This window comes from Mobula hypostoma, chromosome 15 (genome assembly GCF_963921235.1).
Source record: "Mobula hypostoma chromosome 15, sMobHyp1.1, whole genome shotgun sequence".
Taxonomy (NCBI): Eukaryota; Metazoa; Chordata; class Chondrichthyes; order Myliobatiformes; family Myliobatidae; genus Mobula; species Mobula hypostoma.
The window spans coordinates 35,625,203-35,650,857 of NC_086111.1; the positions used below are offsets into that span (position 1 = coordinate 35,625,203).

The 25,655-nt window shown below is 39.3% G+C and overlaps 1 protein-coding gene across 4 annotated transcripts in view; it reads left to right on the forward strand.

Moving 5' to 3' along the window:
• LOC134356779 (contactin-4-like) overlaps positions 1-25,655 on the forward strand; it is a 2,290,679-nt gene that overhangs the window by 2,236,546 nt on the left and 28,478 nt on the right. For 3 of the 4 annotated variants that reach the window (XM_063067893.1, XM_063067892.1, XM_063067895.1), the window contains one exon: positions 20,236-20,883. The exons of the other annotated variant lie outside the window; for it this stretch is intronic. In XM_063067893.1, coding sequence (XP_062923963.1) covers positions 20,236-20,372 — 137 coding nt within the window. In that variant the 3' untranslated portion in view covers positions 20,373-20,883. Of the gene's footprint in view, positions 1-20,235; positions 20,884-25,655 lie in introns of those variants that run through there. 4 annotated transcript variants of the gene reach the window in all.

A 25,655-nucleotide genomic window follows, 5' to 3' on the forward strand; every position in this document is an offset into this window, starting at 1 on the left:
GGTACCAGACATTCTGAAGTATAAACCACAGTTCCTTTCTCTGTTTTTGACAACTGTAACTAGAGCATATCTCACAAAGCCTTCTGATCCCTGAAGCATCATGCCAAGAATCTGTTGCTTTCTATTCTCATCTTCTAAATACTACCCAGAAACAATAGCATTCCCTTGTGCATGTTGATACATCTCCCCCAACCCTCCACTATCCATTATGTCAGTACTGTCAATTTGCTCCTATGACATTAACACTTAGGAAAAGGTATATTCTTCCAGCTATGATTTTAATCCTGATGAAAGCATATTGATTTGAAATGTTAGCTAGCAATGGAAAATAGGTGTATTTTCTCTTTAACATTAAATATTGTGATCTTATCCCAGGCAGTTGTGACCTCTGGAAATTAAGTACCGTTAATGGGATAATATCCTTGACGAAGACTTCAACCTATCATTAAGTTAGATATTGTTAAGAACTTGTTAATGATGTATTATCATTGAATTGTAGCTCTTGTAACACTGGAGGAAGTCATTTATTGGTCATGCATGTGGTGTTTTTCAATTTGTCATATTGCCTTTTTCTCCCCCCATATGCTTGCAAATAACTTCTCCCCCCCTCCCTTACTCCGAGTACATGGGTCAGTTTGCTTTCGGATCCACACTTTCAGACAGTGCATTCCAGGATTTCTCATCATTTGATTTTTAAATCTTCAATTAACTATGCCTTTAAAAACTGATGTCTGATTATGGAAGTTAATGGTTCAGATGTTTCAGACATAATAGTGGGATGTGTAAAAGAGATTGGGGAGGGGGGTTACACTACAAATCAAAGAGAATGTTATAGCAACACTTAAACACTTAGAGAGGATATCCTGGTGGGCTCAACCAGTGAAGCAATATGGGTAGAGTTCAGGAATAAGAAAGTTGCAGGATCCATGATCAGGCTGTGGGCCTCTTAAGTAGCCAGCTGGATAGAGGAACAGTTATATTAGCCGTTGAGAGAAAGATGCAAAAGCAACAGGGTAATTATAGTGGGTGCCTCTAACTTCCTTAATATTAACTCTTACTCACATTGTGCCAATGGCTTAGATGGTGCAGAATTTGTCTGGTGCAAGCAGGAAATTTTCATGTCAATCATCCAGCCAGGGAAAAGGCCATACTGGAATTTATAATGGAAATTATCCAGGCCAGATAATCAATATTTAAGTGGAAGAGCATGCTGTGAACTGTGATCATAGCTCTGAAGGTTTTCGGATGGGTATGGAGAAGAGTGAGCCTTGCCAGAAAGAGCTCAATCGGTGAAGGCTAATTACAGCTGTATTAGACCGGAGCAGCTGAGAGTCGATTGGTGATGGCTGTTGTTGGTTACGTGAAAGTCATTCAAAAACCAGCTGGTCCAGTTCAGAACCAGCATGTTCCTATGAGGAGGAAAGGTAAGAATGGCAAGGTTCATGAATCTTGGATAGTGAAGTGTTGAAAATGTAAAAGGAATCATGTTTAAGGTTCAGAAAGCTAAAATCAGACAGTACTTTTGAGAAATATAAAGGGAGAAGGAGTGAACTTAATCAGGGAATCAGGAGAGCTAAATGGAGCCATGAAATGTCTTTGGCAGGTAGGAATAATGCCAAAAATGTTGGCCTGGAGGCAGAGGAAGTATATGTACTCATAGTGAAATAAAGAATGGATATGCAGACATTCAAGGGCATGTTGATATCAAGAAAGGGGTGGTACTTGAAGAACATTAAGGTGAATATCACCATATCCTAGTGGAATCTATCGCAGGTAATGAAAAGACACAAGGGGGAGATTTTTTTTTAGATTTCAATAGGTACTTTTAATGTCAGAGAAATGTATACAATATACATCCTGAAATTATTTTAACACCATTATTCACATGCAAGATCCCAGAGGACTGGAGAGTCACCAATGCTGTTTCTGTTTCAGAAGGGCAACGGAGGCAAAAGCAAGAAATTACAGGCCAATGAGCCTTACATCAGTGATAGGAAAATTATTGAAGAAGATTATTTGTGATGGTAAAAGCACAGACTTCAGAATAGTAAAATACATATGTTACAGACGACTGGGTTATAGAAGAGGGATAAAGATGATTGATGAGGGCAGAGCAGTAGAAGTTGTTTATATGGACTTCATTAAAGCTTGCAACAAGGACCCTTATGGTAGGCTTAACTAAAAGATGGAATCCATAGAGCCTTTGTAGATTGGATTCAAAACTGGTTTGGCAACAGAAGACGGAAGTTAGTGATGCAATAGTGTTATTCTGACTATAGATCTGTGACCACAGGTGTTTCACAAGGGACCTTTGTTTTTGAAAATGTTGGTGAGCTGATTACTACCTTTGCAGACTGCACAAAGACTGGCAGAGTTGTGGATCGTGAGCAAGGTTGTCAAAGGATTCAGCAGGGTATAGACCAATTGGACACATGGGCAGAGAAAAGGCAGATAAAGTTTATTCCAGACAAGTGTAATGGGTTGCAAGTTGGGAGATCAATTTCAAGAGGAAAAGATTCAGGAAATAGCAGGACCCTAAGAAGTAGAGGGTTCTTGGGTTCAAATCCATAGCTCCCTGAAAATAGCCACACAAGCTTAAAAATGCATACGTCATAATTGCTGTTATCAATTAGGAAGCTCAGTATAAAATCAGGAATTCATGTTCTGGCTCAATAAATCTTTAATCGACCACATTTGGAGTAGTGTGTTCCAGTGATGGGGCAAGTGAAGTTGAGTGGTTATCCCCTTTGATTCAAGAATCTGATGGTTGAGGGGAAATAGCTGTTCCTGAAGGTGGTGGTGTGAACCCTGAGGCTCCTGTACCTTATTCCTAATGGCAGCAGTGGGGCGAGAGCATGTCCTGGATGGTGGGGGTTTCTGATGATGGATGCTGCTTTCCTACGACAGCGTTTCATGTAGAGGTACTCACTGGTGGGGAGAGCTTAACCCGTGATGGACTGGGCCATATCCACTACTTTTTCTCAGATTTTCCATTCTGGGCATTGGTGTTTCCATACCAGGCTGTGATGCAGCCCGTCAGTATACTCTCCCTACACGTCTTTAGAATTTTGTCAAAGTTTTAGATGTCGTGCTGCATCTCTGCAAATTCCTAAGGAGGTGGAGGCACTGCCGTGCTTTCCTCATAATTGCATTTACTTGCTGGGCCCAGGACTGGTCCTCTGAAATAATAGCACTAGGAATTTAGATTGGCATCCTGGTCAGCACACCGTGGGCCAAAGGGCCTGTTTCTCTATTTTACAGTTCTATATTCTTCGTTAACACAGCAGAAGTCAGTCATCCCTGGCACCATCCAGTGTATCACTGTGCCCTCTGGGTCATGAATTTCCCAAGGTGTGGTGGGTTTAAGTAGTGTCAAAATACAACAGCAGCAACTAAACTAGGACATGTAATTTTTTGCTTTGTTTTGTTTCTTAGAGCTTCTGCTTCCTTATCTATCGCCTCCTTTATCTCCTCCACTTGTCCTGCTATTTGCAAGGATTTGTGAACGTACTTTCCCATGTCAAATGTCCTTGTTTTGCATTACACCAGCCCTATTCACTGCTGCAAGATTATGGGGCAGATCTTCCACTTAAGAACTAATGCAAGATAAAATGCAATGACCCAATATAATTGAGAAATAGCTTGAGAAACTATTGCTGTGCTAATGAACACTTTCTGGAGTCCAGGAACTGTGCGAGCTGAAAAATCTGCCCAATTAAACTGCACCAGGTTAACCAGCAAAAAGCTCTGCAAGTCCCTTTGATATAAATAGGAAAAAAATTGCAACTGGGAGAAAGATAACCAGATCTTTTTGTTTGTTTATTTTATTTAGTTTAAATATATTTAATTATTTTTAAGAGTTTTTCTTTTCTTAAGTTTTTTTAATGTTATTTCTGTTCTGCAAGATATTGCACTAAGCTTCAACAAACAATTAGCAGCCAGCCTGCCAGAGAAAGTTTGTCCCCCAGACTACACTGGAAGAAACAGTGTAGTCCAAGTGTAAATGACTGGTGAGCTTGTGTGGCTCACCTATCAACTAAAGAGCAGAACCATGATCTTTTTGATTATTCTGCCTTCAATGTTGTTTCTTCCAAAGTAAGAAAGGCTTAACTGAATTATATTCCATTTGCAATATTGGACCAGATTGTCTCCAAAGTATACTCAGGTGACACTTAAAATGAAGCCCCATGAACCTTAATGCATCTTGAACCACAACTTTATTTACAATATGTCTTTAGGTTCAATGAACATGTGTTCAAAAGCATTATCCTGTTACATATGTCACCAGTCTGAGACGCTGCCCAATTCACCATATCCACTTTCCTCAGCCTCCAAAAATTTCCATCAATCAGATTCATGAAATTTCATGCTACATTCTCATGTTCAGACACTTACCTCTGGTTCAAGCCTTACACCCATATCTCACAGTTTGTGCACAATGTCAGCCATGCTATTCCTGCTGACTGGCACCTTTACTTCTATTTAACTAGATTATCTAAATTACACTGCATTCTGCTCACCCTGCTCTGTCTCTTCAAATTCCAATTTGAGTATTCTCAACAGGTATGCTTGCCATATATCTTTTGCCTAGAATTTAAAATCTGAATCATCTGCTCACCAGAACAGCTTCTTTCTTTTTCCCTGACCTAGACTTGTTATGATCTTGTGCACCTCTCTTGGGTTTCCTTTCAAGTTTCTTTTCACAAAGTAAACAATTCAGCTTCTCCATAATGGCTTTACAACTGAGAGCTCCCCATACTGGAAGAAAACCATTAAATGTTTTCTGTATCATCTTCACATCCTTACTGAAAGTATAGTGATCAGAATCAAAAGCAATACTTTACCCTAGGTGTCAGTTTGTGAAATTTGAACTTAACTTTTCTGCTGTTGTACTTTTGTATCTGCTAAGGAATTCCAGGCCCTCAAATATTTTACCGACCATTTCTTCAACATGCCCTCCCATTTTCAAGGATTTACGCACATGTATGTTTTTTCTCAGGACAGTACACAAGCTGTACTCTAGTGATCACTATACGTGGATGAGCAGGTCAAGTGTACAAATTTGTAAATAATTATTGTGTAAATATGGTGATCAGTGAAGTGGATAATATGTCTGTAATAGAGAGCTTGGCAAATTCAATAAAGGGATAAGTGGTAGGCAAAATTTAATACAGAAAATATGAAGTTATGACAGAGGGAATGAGGAAAAATAATGTAGATTAAATGACACAATTCTGAATAGTGTAGAGAAGCAGTGGGATCTAATTTGTACATCTGTGTACAGTGAAACCTTGAAAGTGGAAGAGCATGTTGAACTGGAGGATTGAGGTTAAAAATGGTAGCACTGTTGTCAGATCTATGTAACATGCTAATTAATGCCATGATCTGCCTCAACTTCTTACATCTGGTGCTGACACATTAACCAATCTTGTATATGGAAAGTCCAGAGCATCTTGTGATGTGTTATGAAACTGAAAAGGAATGATAGAAATTCATTATGGTTTTGTTTATTGATACAAGTAGGGAGGCACTGTAGCACAACCGCTAGAACTGCTGCTTCATAGGTCAAGCAACTGACCTTCAATACTGACCTCCAGTGTTACCTATGTGGAGTGTGCATGTTTTCTAGGTAGCTGCATGGTTTTCCTCTAGATGCTCTAGTTTCCCCTTGCACTACAAAATGTGTGGGTTGATATATTAGTTGGCCACTTAAAGTTGCCCCCAGTGTGTAGGAAGTGGTGGAATCTGAGGGGAATTTGATTATGGGAAGAATAAAATGGATTTGGGTAAAATTAGTGTTTTTAGAGAAGGATATTTAGTGGTTGGCTTAGATTCAGTGGGGCGAGCTGTATGTCTTGGTAACTCTGTGACAATCAAGACTATTGTATGTGCTACACAGATTGCAGGATACACAGGTATTTCCTAAATTCTAATTTAGTATTAGTCAAAAGAAAATCATCTCTGTGAAAGGATATAATTTGCAATGCTCAGACCTCTCTGGTGTGACATTTAATTGTGAGTTACACAATCATATTATCCTTTATTTGTAATTGAAGTGTTAATTAGTTTTAAATCTGTATAAAAATCAGTGGTTACATAAGACGATGGCATGCTAAACCCAAAATTGCTCTGAGGTCTGACATAGACATCTAATTAACATTCTGTCAGGTGAGCAAATAGAATGAATGACAATCTGTGCCCCTGAGACTTCAAAATATTCTGATTCCCCTCAGGCATAAAGTGTCTCTTCATAGCGTGCATTCACACAGAAGTTTTTTTTCAAATACCTGATGGAATTCCAATCAAAGTAACTGTTGGCACACAGATAGGAATCTATTTGCTGTCAGTTCTACTAGAGTCTGGTAGAAGAATGTAATATCTGTTTAGACAAGGATGGCTTTTATAATCTCAACTCAAGCATTTCAATCCTGTTCAACAATTTTATACCACTGCTCAGTTTATGAAGAGTCGCTGGGAGGTTACCTGCTGCTGATCCTTTGCACAGCTGGAGACTAATAGGCTTTGATTCCAGCTCGAATCAACAAAGAAAATAAAGGTGCTGTTCTGTGGCCGAAAGCAGTTGATTCCAGCAGCTTCTGAGTAAAAGAGGACCAAATTTGATCATCCCCAAATGTAGATACAGAAATCACAATGTGCAATTAGACAATTTTTGCAAAGATAGTAGCATGTCAACTTCATGCTGCCTGCTCAGTTAAATAGGTGGGTTGATTGCCTGGGTGCACCAGCAGTGGGACAACATTGGAACTGGCTTGCTTTAGTTTAAACAAGCCTGCATCATGGAGTTTATTAAGTGTGTTCAGGAATGTTTCCTCAGAAATGTAGAGGGCCCCACTCGGGGGAGGGCAAAGCTTGAGTTACTCTTGGGAAATGGGGCAGGACAAGTGACTGAGCTGTCAATCAGGAGTATTTTGGAACCAATGCCAAAGTTGTAATGGTTTTAAATTAGTCATGGAATGGACAGATCTGGTTCACAGGTTACATTTCTAGAATGGTGCAAGGTAAATTTTGACAGTATCAGAAAGGTACTTGCTGAAGTAGATTGGGCTGGGTTGCTTGCAGGCAAAGGGATGTCAGGCATGTGGGAGACTTTTAAAAGTGGCCTTACAGGTGTTCAAGATCTGCATGCTTTTTTAGAGAAGAAAAAGGCTAGCAGGAATAGGAAACTCTGGTAGACAGGGGGTATTGAGTCTCTGGTCAAGAGAAGCATGCAGGCATGGGTCAGCTATGAGCAACTGGGATCAAGTGAATTCCTGGAGCTCAAGTTTAATTGTCATTCAACTATACATGAATATTCATGATTGCAGTCAAATGAAACAGCGTCGTTCCAGTTCCAAGGTACAAAATGCAGAAGCAACAGTCATTCACAGCACAAAGCATACATTGCACATATAAAACAGCAGTAAAATACAGTTACACACAAAAAAAAGTCCAAGTCCCTGACTCCATGAATGTTGCAGCAGTCTGCAAGCAAACACAATACATCTTGTCTTCTGCGGAGCGAACACTTGAGTACAGCACCAACTCCAGCTATGTTGCTGCACCACACTGCCTCCAGGAACCACAGCGACTCTGAAACCCCGCTCCTACTTGGCTGCAAATAGGCAACACCACGGTTTAAGGTTTAGTCTTCGCTACGACCAAGGCCACTCAGCTGCCCCACCCTCTACCCCTGACATTCGCCAATAAAACAATGAATCGAACTTGCAGCATTCCACATTACCAATGTCCAACAGGGTTTTGCGATCACAGGAAGAGTGACTAAGACAATCGCTCGCTGTTAGACTGCACTCCACCTTCACACAGCAGCGCCTCTCTGACACAGACAGCAGCACAATCCACACCACGTCCAGCTCCTTCAGTTTCTCCACCAATGAGCAACTCGCTGACGGGTAGACCTGCAGTATTTACGTTCATAATGTCCACCAGAGCCTTGTGATTGCAACAAATACGTTTAAAGAAGACAATAAAACCCCCGGCCCCATAGAAGCCATTGCATCTGAGTGTACCACCATCTTACCAGAAGACCAAGTACAGGGGATGCAGGAGTGTACGTAAGACGGAAATTAGAAGGGCAAAAAGCAGCATGAGATAGCTTTGACAGAGAAGATAAAGAATAATCCAAAGAGATTTCGTAAGTATTTTAAAAGAAACTAGTAACTAGAGAGAGAATAGGGCCTCTGAAGACCAAAGCGGACATTGTCTGTCTAGAACCACAGGAAGTGAGCGAGGTCCTCAATGCATATATGGTGCGTCCTCTGGTGAGACACTGGGAACATGTGGCCTACAGTATGCAATCACTTGGGAACTCACATTCAGGACATGCAGGTGAGCTCATTTTTGAATTAAGCTAAATGTTCACTCGTGGCTTTAAGAGCAAAATCTCAAAACAACATCTAACACTCAACTAGACTCTAGTCTCACTGTGCTCCCCTCTTTCCCACCCATTAGTTTTCCCATTGAGATTGTAAATCTGTTTAAAATGAGGACTTCATTTGCTTTTGGATTGGTATCCTTACCATCAACTTGGTGGTCAAAAGTTGAAGTTTGGATCCGTTAACCCCTTGGTCAGGTAAATGTCTCTGTCATTTTAATTATCTACTCACCTGGTTTCCTCAGAGCTGTTTAAATTAAGATCACTCCCTCAGCATCTCTATAGTTGAGTCAGTGTGACTGGACCAATATTTGCAGAGAAAGAATGAAGACAGGCAATGCAAACAAAATGGGACATGAAAAATAAAAGAACTGTAACAGCCTGAAATCAGATATGAAAATAGAGTAGTTTGGAAACACTAAGTAAGTCAGCCAGTACCTATGAAAAGAAAAAAAAGCAAGTACGCTGTTCCGGCCAAAACCCCTTCATCAGAACTGGAAAAAATATGAAAGATTAAAGTTTGTCTTCATTTGTCACGTTTACATCAAAGCATCAAAGTGAAGTGTGTTGTTTGCGTCAATGAGGATGTGCTGGGGCACCCCTCACATGTCGCCATGCTTCCAATTCCAACGTACAGTAACGTTTCCACAATTTGCTAACTCTGACCCGTATGGCTAGCACAAGAGGGCTAAGGTGCTTGGAAGTAGGTACCGAGGAGATGTCAAGGATAAGTTTTTTATGCAGAGAGTGGTGAGTGTGTGGAATGGGCTGCCAGCGATGGTGGTGGAAGTGGATACAATAGGGTCTTCTAAGAGGCTCTTGGATAGGTACACGGAGCTTAGAAAATTAGAGGGCTATAGGTAACCCTAGTAATTTCTAAAATACGTACATATTCAGCACAACATTGTGGGCAGAAGAGCCTGTATTGTGCTGTAGGTTTTCTATATTTCTCTGTCTCTGTATATGTCTTTGGAATGTGGGTGCAAACCTGGGCACCTGGAGAAAACTGCCGAATCAAAGGGAGAACATACAATCTCCTTAATAAACAGTGGTGGGAATTGAACTTTGACCTTCCAATCACTGGCACTGTAAAGCATTACACTAATTGCTATGCTACCGTGCTGCCCAATGTCTGCAGTGCTGTAACATTTTAAATGGCATATTGAAACAAAGAGACCTGCACCAACATTGAAAGTTGCAAAATCAATTGAAAAGTGTTTTAAAAAGTACACTGGATCATTCATTTTATTAAAAGAAAAATAGTGTTTTAAAGCAGGGAAGTTTTGATAAATTTTCATAATCACATCAGACGTTCACTGGGGTATTGAGCTTATTTCTGCGAGAACTTCCAAGGCCTTGGAGAAGTTGCAGAACAGAATTTTTAGATAGCATGATGCTGTTTGACTCACTCATTGAATTCCTCCAGCAGTTTGTTCTTTTGCTCCAGATCCAGCACTCGTAGATTTTTGAGTTTCCATGATTGTTCTACTTAGAGTGGAGAAGGTTAAGAGGAAATTTAATGAAGGTATTTAAAATCATGCTAAAATCAGAAAAATAAGGGGGAACCTTTCCCTTGACAAGGTCTTCAATAGCCAGAGGGGACATATTTAAGCTGATTGGTAAAAATCAGAAATGTCACATGAAATTAATATTTTCACTGTGAGTTATGATTTTTATGAGAGTTATTGAGCAGATTCCTTGTAATATTCCAATAAATGTTGAGTAAATAGGTTAAAATAAAATTACAAGATCACAGAAAACTGAAAGGAAATAGCTTTCATTAGGCAATTCTGTTGAAGAACTGAGACTGGCACAACAGCTGCACCATTGAAATTGCTGAACTGTTATTCCGTAATATTCTGACTCTGAGTGAATTTCAGACCAATGACATTAATTGATTGCACAGAGGTTTTGGGTAAACGTTGAGTACATTAATCTGGCATTCAGTTCTGACTGGAGTTGAGACGACTAAAGGATAAGAATCAATAAATGTTCTGTAACATTGATGCCAGCAGTCAGATTTAGAAAGGTAACATACAAGTAACTCTTTTGGAAATTTGAAGAGCACTTCAAACCTAGAGAGAGACAACAAACCTTAGTCTATGAATTCAAGAAATTCAACAAGATTCAGAGAAGCTAAGACATTATTTGCAAAATAGGATCAACTCAGTGTTGTACAAATACAGAAGGTGTATTAATGATGAAGATTGCCCCAGGCAATAAATTATTGTTACATTACTCAGCAGAAACATGGAGAACATCTGGAATTAAGCCTCCAGGAGTTTGGAACAAGATGAAAACATTGTTGGTGTAAGGAAATCATTGTTTAATTTACTGGAGGCCAGGAAGAAGGTATGCAGTGAAATCTTGCAAAGGTTGCCCAAAATACATAACATAAATTAATTCTTCAGGATTATTGGATATATCTTAAAAGTTCATCCAAGCTGTCTGTAAGATGACAGCTCTCATTAATAAATTCCTTCTGTGCATGTGTGTGTTATCCAGCAAAATTTAGATAAATGAATCCTTTGATCAAAGCAATTTCCAGAGAGTGAAGGATCATTTCTGATATAGATCAAGTGAGCCAAATAATCAGATCCAGTCCAATTCCTTTACGACATACAATGTGTGTCTAGGCACACAAAATGGCAATTAAGTTCTAACTGTAACAGGGGTAAAAGAATATGAAAAAGTATAGTTGTATTCATGTGCACTTTCTGATATGAAGAATGTTAAATATCATATTCCAGTAAGTGGAATTAATTACTACTTTGACTAATTACGGAATGTAAATGTCTTTGGCAAGGTCAATATATTTTGCTCATCCCAACTCCATTTAGAAGGTGGTGATTCGCCTTCATGATTTGCTCTATCTGAAGTGACAGTGCTATCCCCAATCTAATATTTATTTGTTTGTATAGTATTTATTGAGATACAGCATGGAATAGGCCCTTCTGGCCCTTTGAGTCTCACCGCCCAGCAACCCCTGACTTAACCCTCGCTGAATCACAGGTCAATTTACAATGACCAATTAACTTACTAACCACTGAGTCTTTGGACTGTGGGAGGAAACCAGAGCACCCAGAGAAAACCCACGCATTACACGGGGCGTACGTTCAGACTCCTTACAGATGATGTCAGAGTTGAACTCTGAACTCCGATGCCCCAAGTTGTAATAGCTTCGTGCTAACCACTGCTCCACCATGGCGCCCCAGGATTGATGAATAAGAGGCTTTACAATTTCAACTTAGCAAACCTAATGGAGTGCTGATACACTTCCATCGCAGAGCTTGAGGGTGGTGGCATTCCCACATGTTTACTCCCTTGACCTTGAGTCACAACAGATGCCAGACTGCTGTTGAAATCCTGTGTGCACTATTTTATTGATCATATGCAGCTCTGCCACATTTATGAATCAAGAAGTCTGTTTTGTCCTGATTAAAGTACTAAAAAAAACAGAATTTTAATAAAATATAGCCAGTTGAACGGTGGATGTTCCTTCACAATTTAGGAAGGGTTTCCAGTGTTTGTTCTTGAATTTCTGTGAGCTGGATGAAATTTTCATTTTGGTACGAAACTACTTGAGATGTTTGTAATCCCATGCAAAATCAGTGGAGTGTATAAGAAAACTGTATGAGGGTGGAACAATTGGAATAAAAGCTTCAACTTTTAAGCTAAAGAAAGAAATTAACTCGGCTATTAACTCTACACGAATAAAATTTTGAATTAGTCATAATCTGTAACGAAAATACTTAATTTTTAAGTGGTAACAGGTAGACCCACCTTTTCAAAATCCCAGAGGAAAAGAATACTGGTGAAATTTTAGCTTTTCTTTCAAAATTAGTGTTTCCATAGTTGTAAGAGGAAGTTAATAAACAGCAAGTAAAGCTAACACTTAGTAATTCATTTGTACTAGCCCTATCGCCTCTCCACTCTCAATCCTGATGCATGGTTTTGGCCCCAAATGCTGACAATTACTTTCCTTCCACAGATGCTGCTGACCCATTGAGTTCTTCCAGTAGATTATTTGTTGCTCCAGGTTCTAGCAGCTGCAATCTCCTGTGTTTCCTTTGTTATTACCAAATTTTGTTTCTAATTTTTCATTTAATTAAGATTCACATCTCTTTGCTTTTAATGTCTTGATCTTCTTTGAGGTGTGGATAACATTTCCATTACAACAGTGCATCCATTTGTTCAGATCTTAAATTGCAGTTATAATGATGCAGAAGTATTTGCAATCACCACTACTGTTCTTTAAATCTGACAGCAACTTCTGGCATTTGCAAATGTGCACCTGAACACACATCCAAAGGTGCTGTGTGGTACTTTTCTCCTCCACAGAGTGCTTTGCTGCATTTGGAAATGCCATAAAATTTGCATTCATTTTATGCACTATCTGCACTATAAAAACCATAGAAGATGCAAAGATTTGTTAAGTGAGTTATTATGACCATTAAGATATAGGTCATAGTGTATACAGCGTCTGGTAATGGGAAACTTCTTTTACGTGTGGATCTCATTTCCTCAGAATATCATTTCAAGCTAATCTTTAAACATATTTTAATGGAGCATTTACCTTAATTTTCTGTGCATTAAAGTATTTAATTTAAGAGTTAAACAAATCTTGGAATTTTCAATTCTTTTCTGCCTGTGAGAATTCTTTCCTTTGAGTGGTTACTTCAGCAACTGCCTAATCGCTGGTCCCAATAGTTCCCCTCAAACTAGCACTTGATTACTAATCGCAATAGACATAGCTAAAACCATGACATGGGATCCACTTAATCCTTATGGGTTGTGTCTTCCCTTTACGGCAGAGTGGTACTTCCAAGGCACCAGGCCGTTAGCATATCAAAATATTTCAAAGGAGTATAATCATACCAAAAACTGATACTAAACCGAGGAAATAGGTATTACAGTATTTGATTAAGACAAAGCCAATTAGTTATGTTTTAAAGAGAATCTTAAATGAGTCGGGGATGGGAAGTTTCACATAACTTGGATAACAGCCACAACAACATTTCTGTTGTCATCTGAGAGATTTTTTGTTACTTCTTTGGAAGTATTTGAGTGTTATATCAAGTTGCATTTTTGCTTCTCACTGTTAAATGCATTTAGTAAATAACAAATGAACAATGATTTTAAAATAATATAGCACACATTATTTACAATTAGAATTCTAATACAGAGTTTCTCAAAAAGATAACAGTTGCCTGTTTCAATTAAATACACTAAATTGTCACCTGTCAAAATTCATAATATACAGTTATAATATTCCCTGTAATAATTTCAAAATGTATTTCATAAAGGTCTCATTCGATGTGTATATTTTACTGGCTTAACTTCTTGGCAAAAGCAATTTAGAGAACAATTCTAGTTAATGACATCCCCTTTGGCTAGCTGGTGAGTCTTATACATTTAAATACCAGAGATTCAAAGCGAACTTGCGTGGCTGGACAAATACAGACTACATCTGGTGCATAAGGGTTGCCAGAAAATAAGTTACAAAGCAATTTTGAGTTGGAAAAATGCAACTCTTTTTTAAGCATTTAAGTACAGGATTTACAACTCTCCCTCCCTCCCTAACCTATGTAGGAAGGAAAATTACCAGTGTGGGTTTATTTCAGGTTAGCCTCCCCACTGTATTCCATTAGCTACTGAGTAATATACAGTATACAGTTGTACAAGAAGACAGATGTCTGCCTGTAAGTGAACAGACATAGTAATTGTCATCTATGCCAGGCATATGTTGCCTCAGATGATGGCATCTGATTCAAAAGGATAAGGCATACTGTTTCAAGCAGTTTCAGAGCATAAGCATAAAGGGAAAAGAATATCTTTGGAAAAATGTTTCCAGTCCATCCATGTTTGGTAAGACTTCTGATGCAACCAAACTTTTGTTCAAGACAGACAGAGCTCTCTGTGTGAAGTTGAGCAGCCTACCTCCCAATGAATATGACCCTGCGACTGGAAACAGTTCTGGGATCAGGATAGAATTGTGGACATTTATTGCCTATCTAGAGGGGAATCAAACAGCCAAGATCATTATGTATTCTCCTTGAAGTGCAATAACTACTAATAAAATTTTAAGAAGACAACATTTCCTAATAACGTTCGAATTTTAGTTGGGAAGATATTGTTATATTTAGCTTGAAGTTTCCTATATTGTCAATGTAAATGATCTTTACAGACTTCCCCATTATGTAGTTAATCTACCTCTTTTGCTGCTGATGTAATACTGTTTTGATCGGGTCAAATCACTCTAAATGCACACTAAATCACAGAAGCTGGAAATGCACTGGAGGTTTGGAATCCAGTGGCACCTCAAAGCATCCACAGCTCTGGACTGGATGTATTTAATTGGAATAGAGTCATTAGCGTATTTTAATAAACTAAGATTGGGTCAAGTCTTTTGTTAAATGTTCTTCATGCCACTCAATGTTTATTAAGAATTTACACCAGTTTAATGTGCTTTAACTAGATTTATTTCTTGCTTCTAATTATTTTTATTTAATTATCCACATCCATTTTATTTGCCCTTAAATGTCTCTGATTGTCAAGGATTTAAAAACAGAGAAATGTGCCTTCAACAGCAGTGAGCTTTGAAAGGACATCATTGCAATACGTCATCTGAGATTTAGTCACCACTCACCAGCTACACCTCACAGTAGAGCACAGAGGGGAGACTGTCAGTGCAATGGGCTCTACAGCATGTAAAGGATATTACAAGTACAGGAATCACAATGGGGGTGGGATGGGTGAATGTGCCAGGTCAAACACAGTATGCCTAAAAATAAATATAAAATTGAGTTGCAATTAATTAGGAAAACTGCATTTCATACATTTGTTACCTTTGAGCTGGGCGTCACAGTAAGCAACAGCAATTGAAATTTCAAAACTCTTTCTAAAATGTACTATACAACACACTTCTAACAAAATATCTGGCAAGGGAAAATATTCATTTAAGTTGTATGAGTTCAATTTTAAATCCAAAATTGGTCATGGGTTTTATTGGTGAAGTATCTGAAAACAATGAAGCAGCTTAGTTCCAGGAATAAAGCTGCAGAAATGTACCTAATATAATTAGCTTGTTGAAATAATTACACTTCAAGGAGCTGTATCATGTTACAAAAGTCTAGTGAGATAAGTTCCATGTGTCTCTACCTGGGTTGTCTAATGTGACTGTGATCATTTGAGTGAAAAGTTTCTTTTTCCATTGACATCGTATTATAGATGTTTAAAATCATTATTAGTATAAAAATACATTGAGCAATTATAGCACTATCTAACCAGTTTCAAGAAACTTTTATCATAAAAGTTTCTTTGCTTGGTTGCCGTGCAATTATGAAGCTTTCTCTCAGAAAGGTGAATGGATTATTGCCTCTATTGCTCTGACAATCTACATCATTGTGAAGCCTCAAATTGCCGACAGTCTAAATGTGTTTCACATGCTGGCTTAGGACAGAAGAAACATCATCTTAAAGGCAAGAGGAAAATAAGCAAAATTTACATATAGCTTAAAGAATGTCAATTTACACGTTGTTTTACATTCATAGTTTGATAAAATGCCAAGTTCAAAAATTAGATGAACATAGATCATAGAACATAGAAATTTACAGGACATTACAGGCCCTTCGGCATGCAGTGCTGTGCCGACCATGTAACCTGCTTTAGAAACTGCCTAGAATTTCCCTAGCGCATCGACTTCTATTTTTCTAAGCTCCATGTAACTATCAAAGAGGCTCTTAAAAGACCCTATTGTATCCGCTTCCACCACTACCGCCGGCAGTGCATTCCACGCACCCACCACTCTCTGTATGAAAAACTTACCCCTGATATCCCTCGGTACCTATTTCCAAGCAGCTTTTAAAACTATACCCCCTTGTGTTAGCTATTTCAGCCCTAAGAAAAATCCTCTGACTATCCACACGATCAATACCCCTCATCATCTTATACACCTCTATCAGGTCACCTCTCATCCTCTGTCACTCCAAAGAGAAAAGGCCAAGTACACTCAACCTAAGGCACGCTCTCCAATTGAGGCAACATCCTTGTAAATCTCCTCTGCACTCTCTCTATAGTATCCACGTCCTTCAGGTAGTGAGATGACCAGAACTGAATACAGTATTTCTAGTGGGGTATGACCAATGTCTATATAGCTGTAACATTACCTCACAGCTCTTGAACTCAATCCCACAGCTGATGAATGCCAACACACCTTACGCCTTCTTAACAATACCGTCAACCTGCACAGCAGCTTTGAGTGTCTTATTGACAAGGACCGCAAGATCTCCCAGACCCTCCACACTGCCAAGCGTCTTACCATTTGTATTATATTCTGTCTTCAAATTGGATCTGCCAAAATGAACCACTTCACATTTATCTGGGTTGAAGTTTATCTGCCACTTCTCAGCCCAGTTCTGCATCCTATCGATGTCCCACTGTAACCTCTGACAACCCTCCAAATTATCCACAACACACCCAATCTTCGTGTCATCAACAAACTTACGATCCCACCCTTCTGCTTCTTCATCCATGTCATTTATAAAAATCGCAAAGAGGAAGGGTCCCGGAGCAGGTCCCTGCAGAACACCACTGGTCACTAACCTCCATGCAGAATACAAGCCATCTACAACCACCCTTCACCTTCTGTGGGCAAGCCAATTCTGGATCTACAAAGTAAGGTCTCCTTGGATCACATGTCTCCTTACTTTCTGAAGAAGCCTTGCATGGGGAATCTTATCAAGTGCCCTACTGAAATCCATATACACTACATCTACTGCTCTATTTTCACCAATATGTTTTGTTACATCCTCAAGGAATTCAATCAGGCTTGTAAGACACAGCATGTCCTTGACAAAGCCATGCTGACTATCCCTAATCAGTTTATGTCTCTCCAAATACTCATAAATCTTGTCTTTCAGGATCTACTCCAACAACTTGCTCACCACTGAAGTCAGACTCACAGGTCTATAATTCCCTGGGTTATCTCTACTCTCTTTCTTGAACAAGGGAACAACATTTGCAACCCTCCAATCCTCTGATACTTCTCCCATCCCTATTAATAACGCAAAGATCATCGCAGGAGGCTCAGCAATCTCCTCCCTCACTTCCCATAGTAGCCTGTGGTATACTCCATCCAGTCCTGGTGACTTATCTAACTTAATGCTTTTCAAAAGCTCCAGCACATCCTCTGTCTTAATGTTTGCATGCTCAAGCATTTCAGTCCACTGTAAGTCATCCCCACAATTGCCAAGGTCTTTCTCCCTGGTGAATACTGAAGCAAAATATTCTTATTTGCCTCAGCTACCTCCTCCAACTCCATGCACACGTTTCCACTATTGCACCTGATTGGTTCTATTCTTACACGGTGCATCCTCTCGCTCTTCACATACTTGTATAACACCTTGGCTTTTTCCTTAATCCTGCTCTCCAAGGCCTTCACATGGCCCCTTCTGGCCCTCCTAATTCCATTCTTAAGCTCCTTCTTTGCAACCTTGCAGTTTTCTAGAGCTCTAACAGTACTTAGTTTCTTGAACCTTTTGTAAGCTTTTCTTCTTAACTAGATTTTCTACATATTTTGTACACCATGGTTCTTTAACCCAACCACCCTTTTCTTGCCTCAATGGAACATACCTATGCAGAACTCCATACAAATGTTCCCTAAACATTTGCCATATTTCTGCTGTGCATTTCCCTGATAACAGCTGCTCACAATTTATGCTACCAAATTCCTGCCTAATAGCATCATATTTCTCCCTACCACGATTAAATGTTTTCCCAAGTTGTCTGCTCCTATCCCTCCCCAGCACTATGGTGAAGGAGAGAGAGTTGTGGTCACTAGCTCCAAAATGCTCTCCCACCGAGAGATCTGACACCTGACCAGGTTAATTTCCCAATACCAGATCAAGTATAGCCTCTCCTCTAGTTGGCTTATCTACATATTGCATCAGGAAACCTTCCTGAACACACCCTAACAAACTCCACCCAATCTAAACCCCTTGTGCTAAGGGGATGCCAATCAATATTAGGAAAATTAAAATCTCCCATCACAACAACCTTATTATTATTGCACTGTTCCAGAATTGGTCTCCCTATCTGCTCCTTGATATCCCTGTTACTATTGGGGGGGGCCTATAAAAAACATACAGTAGAATTATTGCCCCTTTCCTGTTTTGACTTCCACTCACACTGACTCAGTAGACCATCCCTCCATGACCTCCTCCTTTTCTACTGCTGTGACAATATCCCTAATTAGCAATGCACACCCCTATCTCTTTTGCCTCCCTCTCTGTTCTTTTTGCAATATCTAAAGCCTGGCACACTTAGCAGCCATTCCTGCTCCAGAGGCATCCAAGTCTCTGCAATGGCCACAACGTCACAGTTCCACGTATTGATCCATGCTCTAAGTTCATCCACCTTGTTTGATACTATGGACAAAATAGGAAGCTGTTATGGTGATCTGCTGGAATACAAGAATGAAAACATATGGAATAATCAAATTGATTCAGGTTGTTACTATTGACAGTGCATCAAAACTTCCTTCTGATTCTTCTGTTGCAGTGAGGCAGAACTGACCCCTTTTCCTATCACAAATGTATTTTAGAGGATTATGGCCATTTATTAGATCAAAGCATATTAGAGCCATTTTAATTCAGCTGGGTTGCTTTCGTACCTCCTTGATCATCAGGGGAAGAAGTTTCCTCAAATGCTAAATGGTTCTGAGGCTGAAAGCAATGTTTAAAGGTGGAGAAATGTGGATGCCCCATGCAATTAGCTTTGATAAATTCATCAGAAAATAAAATAACATTTGGAAAAGCCTGCTCTTCAGGGACTGCTTTCTGCAGGAAACCCCATACAGCTATATCGTGTCCCAAAAATCCTCTCTAGTTATCATCAATTTCCCAGAACTCAATGATGTTTAAATTCTGAAAATTCATACAACAGAAAAAAAAGATGCTTCTAGTTCAATTGGATCCATACAATATGTTGTGTCAGTGAATTGTGCAGAATTTTAAACCAGAATTACATTGCATAACATTTCAGCAATTCCTTCTCCTATTTTATTTATTTGAATCTCTACCAATGTCTTTGATTTCACTATCAACATCCCAAAACATCTTGGATTTATATTTTGTCCAAGCAACATCTGTCTTGCACTAGTTCACCATCAGAGCAGGGTAGTATTATAGATCAACTGACAGTCTTTGCCCAAAGTTTGTATAGTATATGAACTAGAGCATTCAAATGGAATTTAGTTCCTATTTCAAAGTTACCCATTCCATTTCCATTTTTTAAAATCTTTTGTGTAAAGGAATCTATGAAATAAAGCTTCCTGTACTGAAATGAAGGTCTCCCATCATGACATGATGGACTTGGTCCGTAATAGTTTTATCACGAGTTCTTGGGCAAATATAAGAGTGGAGAGCTGTGGGAATCAACATCAGGTTTGTCAACGGGACTGGAACAGAATTCTGGTCATGGCAGTCAGTGGATGGGCCTGACATATAAGAGATATTATCAATGAAAAGCAAATAACTCCTGGTAGTGAAAATCTGAAATATAAACAGGAACTAGAGGAAACTCAGGATGTGAAGCAACACACCAGATGGAGAAATAGAGTCAAGGCCTCAGGTAAAAGACCTTTTGGCAAAACTGAGTTAATATTTCAGGTTGAAGAATGTTCATCATAACTGAAGAAAGGTCTTAACCTGAAACAATATCACTGAAATAGTTCTTTCCACAGATGCTGCCTAACTTACTGAGTCTTTCCATGAATTCTGTTTTTAGTTTAGAGATAATTTGAAATTTATCAACAAGCAACAACAAAATATCTTTTGTTCTAGGAACCTCCTCGTTTGCTGCACTTTTTTGGATAAAGATATTGAGGAACTTCCAACGTAACATTTATGGTGTTCTGCTGGTATTCTGCTCCTTCAGGACCCCTAAAGTCATCATTCATTTTGATCTGCAGTCGAGTTGACATACTTTATGTATCAATTACCTAAGAGTCTACTGCTGCTGTTGAAACCCTTGTCTTCTTGTCAAACAGAGTATGAATTCCTCATCAACTCTTAATATACTTTTCTGAATGTTTGTAGGTTGATGAGTGAAGTGAGAAGGTGATTAATGAATTTGGTGAGAGATCACCAGTGTTTTCAAAGATTGGGCAACAAGCTAATCATACATGTGAAGGTTTTGGAAGAGATGGAGCCAAGTGATATAATAGTTACAGATGGCGGTTTTGTGTATTTAATATTTGAGTAATATTGTAAAATATTGTTTGATTATTAATTCTTTGGTTAAATAATTAATTACAGGTTGTAAAAGTATGTGAATGGCATACATCATCACACTACTACATCATATGTGCATGCCTCTCTAAAGTAAAAATGAAGCGTACACATTCTCCCAGGTGTCCATGTTTTTCTTTCAATTAATTTCTAGAGTAACAAAACGTAACTGTGGCAACAAGTAAGCTTTAAAATAAACCAAAGATGACCACCTACCTGTTGAAGCACAGCATGTTCCTTCTTCGCACAAGAGAAAGAGAAACATTTGAGTTAACAAAAAAGCACAGCATTTTTTTTTCTTTGAAAGTGCAGTGAGATGTTTGAATTTTAAATAAAGGCAGAAAACGGACAAAATTCACGGGTTCATAAACAGTGAGTACTGGGCGAAAATAATAATATTCTTTTGAAAAGATAGATACGTTCCATTGCACAACAGATAACAGATAACTGGTTGATGTATACTGAACAAATTGAGCAGTATTTTGAAGCAATTGAAATAGCCAATGAGAAACGAGTGCCAGTTTTGCTGGGTATATTTAGGTTTAAGGGCATACAGTTTGGTCAGAAGTTTGACTGCTCCAGCCAAACCAGGCAAAATAAGCTTTGTTGATAGTGTGAAAGTAATGCAAGAACTTTCAGAACAGGAATCATTGTTCACTGCAGAATGCTTTAGGTTTCATAAGTGAAAACAAAAGGAAGTGGGGGTCTATTTCAGCGTACATGACTGAACTGAAGAGATTATCCGAAAACTGCCCGTTCAATGATGGGTTTAATGATGCACTGAGAGATAATTTAGTTTGTGGAATCTTACAACAAAGCATTCAAAAACAGCTCTTAAAAGAAGCACAACTATTTAAATCAGCAGTTGAAATTGTTGTATCAATGCAAACAGCAAACTGAGACATAATTGAGTTTCAGTCAGGAATGAAAGTGATGTGAACAGAATTGCAGTGTCTAAACAAAAATCAGCCCGGTGAACAAATTGTGTTACCATTGTGACAGGGGTTCACATACACCAGACCAATATAGGGTTAAAGGCAATACTTGCAGAAAATGCAACAAAGTAGGACACATACAAAGAGCAAGTTGATGAAGATGGAAGAGGAGTCTGAAGTGTTTCTGTTCATAAACACTCACGAAGGACTTTATCACTATAATAGGCTTATTTTTTGAGTAGCATCTGCGCCTGCATTCTGGCAGGTGCTGCAAGGTTGCCAAGGCACTCAGTATTACTTGAATGACATCATTGTTACCGATAAGGATGATAAGGAACATCTCCAAAATGTCAAGACCTGTTAAAAAGATTAGAAGATTATGAGCTCAGAGCACAATGTAACAAGTGTGAATTATTTAAAATAAGCATGTCTTACAGTGGTGACACCAGTAATACACAAGGTTTACACAAGTGTGGGGAGAAAATTCAAGCAGTAGTGAATGCCCCAAAGCCGAAGAACATGTCACAGTTGTGGCCCTTTTTAGGATTTATCAAATACTATAAAAGGTTGCTGCCAAACCTGGCTACTGTGCTCCACTCCTTGAATTCATTACTACCGATTGGGAGACATAGCAAAGCCTTGTGAAGTTGCTTTCAAAAAGGAAAAGGAAATAGTGATGTCAGAGATTGTACTCACACATCATGATCCACATCGTCCGATGAAGCTTGCTTGTGACACCTCGTCTTATGGTACAGGTACAGTCATGCCACATGCTATGAATGATGGGAGTGAATGCCCCATAGCCTTACATCATGTTCATTTACCATTACAGAGAACAATTATACACAGATTGACAGAGAGGCCTTGAGTCTAGTTTGGAGTGCAAAATGTTTTAACTAGTACTTGCATGGGAGAAGAGTTTACCCTCATTACTGATTATCAGCCTCTAGTGTCCATTTCAATAAAAAAAAAGAAGCGTGTTCCACTAACAGCAGCAGTATAAATAGGCCCTGTTTCTTGGAGGACACAATTACAAGATCAAATTCAAAAGGACAACTAATCATAGATATGCTGATGGACTGTCCCACTTACCCTTGGAAAAGGAAATAGCCGAAAAATTTGCAGAAGAAGACACTCCCCTCCGTATTACGGCCCAGATGATCTATATGGAAACCATAAAACACCCCACACTGACTCAGGGCTACATGGCAACCGTAAATGTACAGCAAAAATTTTAGTTCCCCCATTTTTACCAGTGTGGGGATGATTTTGGCCTTCACACAGTTGCCTTATGTGGGGTTTTAGAGTTTTACTATCCAAGCTGAGATCTAAAGTGTTGGAGGAGCTACATGCCGGTTATCTAAGCATGGTCAAAGTGAAAGCATTGACTCAGAGCTTTGTCTGGTGTCCTGGGGTAGATCAGTCGATCAAGCAGCTTGCCATGCACTATTTGAAATGCCAATGTGTTCAGATGCCAATATGCCAAGAGGAGCACCACTCCATCTCTGCAATGCCCTGGCAAAGGATTTGTTGGACATTCATGAGCACATATTTCTTAGTAGTAGCAGATGCAAAGTGGCCAGGAGTGTTTCAAATAGCCTCCACTACAACGTTGTAAACTGCTGACGTGTTAAGAAGCCTATTTTCAAGGACTAGTGTACCAGAACACTTAGTCAGTGACAATGGACCACAGTTTGTTTCGGAACAGTTGAAATCTTTCCTGAAAATGAATAGAATGAGACCTATTACATCTGCGCCATACCATCAAGCTACAAATGGCTTGGTGGAAAAGTTTGTCCAATGTCCAAAGGATGAGGGAGGGAGAAGGTCTGGTGTCCTGGTGAGGGTTGAGAGGGTAAAAAGCTTTAAGTTCCTCGGCATCCACATCACTGAGGACCTAACGTGGTCTGTACACATCAGCTGTGCGGTGAAAAAGGCACAACAGCATCTCTTTCACCTCAGACAACTGAGGAAGTTTGGTATGGGCCTCCAAATCCTAGGAACTTTCTACAGGGGCAAAACTGAGAACATCCTGACTGGCTGCATCACTGCCTGTTATGGGAATAGCACCTCCCTTAATCGCAGGACTCTGCAGAGAGAGGTGCAAACAGCCCTGCACATCTGTCCTGTGATTCAGGATATTTCCAAGGACAGGTGTGTTAAAACGGCCTTTAGGATCATTGGGGACCTGAGTCACCCCAACCACAATCTATTCCAGCTGCTACCATCTGGGAAATGGTATTGTAGCATAAAAGCCAGGACCAACAGGCTCCGGGACAGCTTCTTCCACCAGGCCATCAGACTGATTAACTCACTCTGATTTGAGTGTATTCTATGTTACATTGACTGTTCTATTTATTATAAATTATTATAAATTACTATGATTTCACATTGCACATTTAGACAGAGATGTAATATAAAGATTTTTACTCCTCGTGTATGTGAAGTATATAAGAAATAAAGCCAATTCAATTCAATTCAATGCACTGTGAGCAATATCACCAGAACACACTACATTGACCTGAATCAGAAGCTCGCTAATTTCCTCCTTGCATATCGGAATGCAGAGCACCCCACAACCAACAGCTCACCAGCTATACTGTTCCTGGGTTGTCCTTCACACTCACGCTTGGATCTCCTCAAACCCAATCTCAGAAGGAATATGCAGGATGAATAGTTGAGATGAACTGGGGGCTCCTCAAACAAGGAGATTCAATGCTTCATTCCTGGTCAAACAGTCCTGTTGAAGGCCTACGGAAGTAATCAAAAGTGGATACTTGGAAAAATTAAGGACAGAACTAGTCCACTGTCCTACACAATGGTGATTATGTCTGATGTCAACCGGAGATGATACACTGATTAGTTGAGGAGAGCGGAATCAATTATTAGAGAAGAAAGGTGTCCAGAGCTGTCAGAATCACTTCCTGCAGTCCCAGTGTCAACTTCTACAACTGCCTGGTACCTGAAATTGTTTCACAGCCACAAGTCTCACTTACTAAAGTGAGCAACCCTCCCCCTCCCCACCAATGTCAGGAAAGATGTTATCCCACAAGTGTAAGACATCCTCTGCACCAATTAAATCTTTAGGCCAAGGAACAATATAAAATTTACTATGCTGTGCATGTCTATATAGTGGTTGTATTACACACACACGCACATGCACACATATATTTAGTCATGGGTTTGAATCCTGTTGGGTCCCAACCTGGGCAGAAGCAGTATTTGCGCTGAAGAAAGACCTGGCAATCTACTTCTGTATCTTGCCACGAAAACCCTATGGACAACTACAGCATCCGTAGTGTCGCCAGGAGTCCACACAACCTGACAGCACTCAACAAAACAACAGAGAGCAATATATTACATATTTGAGTTGAGGTGCATTCTATATTGTGTTGGAATTTATAACTAAGAAGGGAGGAGTGTTATGTATTTCAATAATATTTGAGCAATATTGTAAATAATGTTTAATTATGAATTCTTTATTTGTTTAAATAATTCATTATGAGGTATATGTAAAAGTATGTGAATGGCATACATCATTATGCCACCATGTCATATGTGCACACCTCATTAAAGTAAATCAAAGCGTACATAGTCTCCGGATCTTCCAAGTTTTTCTATCGATTAATTGCTGGAGTTACAAAACATAACATTCAGCAATCATTGTGAAAGAGATACAAAGCCAGAGGCATAACTTAGGATCAATTGGGTTGAAGGTATTATAAACAATTTACTTCAATTTGGATTAGTGGTTCAGAAAAGGGATAATGTTGGTTATATAGGTACAGAATTTGCAGCAAAAACAAATTTAATATTGGCCAATAGGAGCCAAAATATCAAGGCTAGACAAATGGGAAGTGATGACTCCATAAATTAACATAGCAAGAAAAGAACAGGAATTCTGCAGATGCTGGAAATTCAAGCAACACACATCAAAGTTGCTGGTGAACGCAGCAGGCCAGGCAGCATCTCCAGGAAGAGGTACAGTTGACGTTTCAGGCTGAGAACCTTCGTCAGGACTAACTGAAGGAAGAGTTA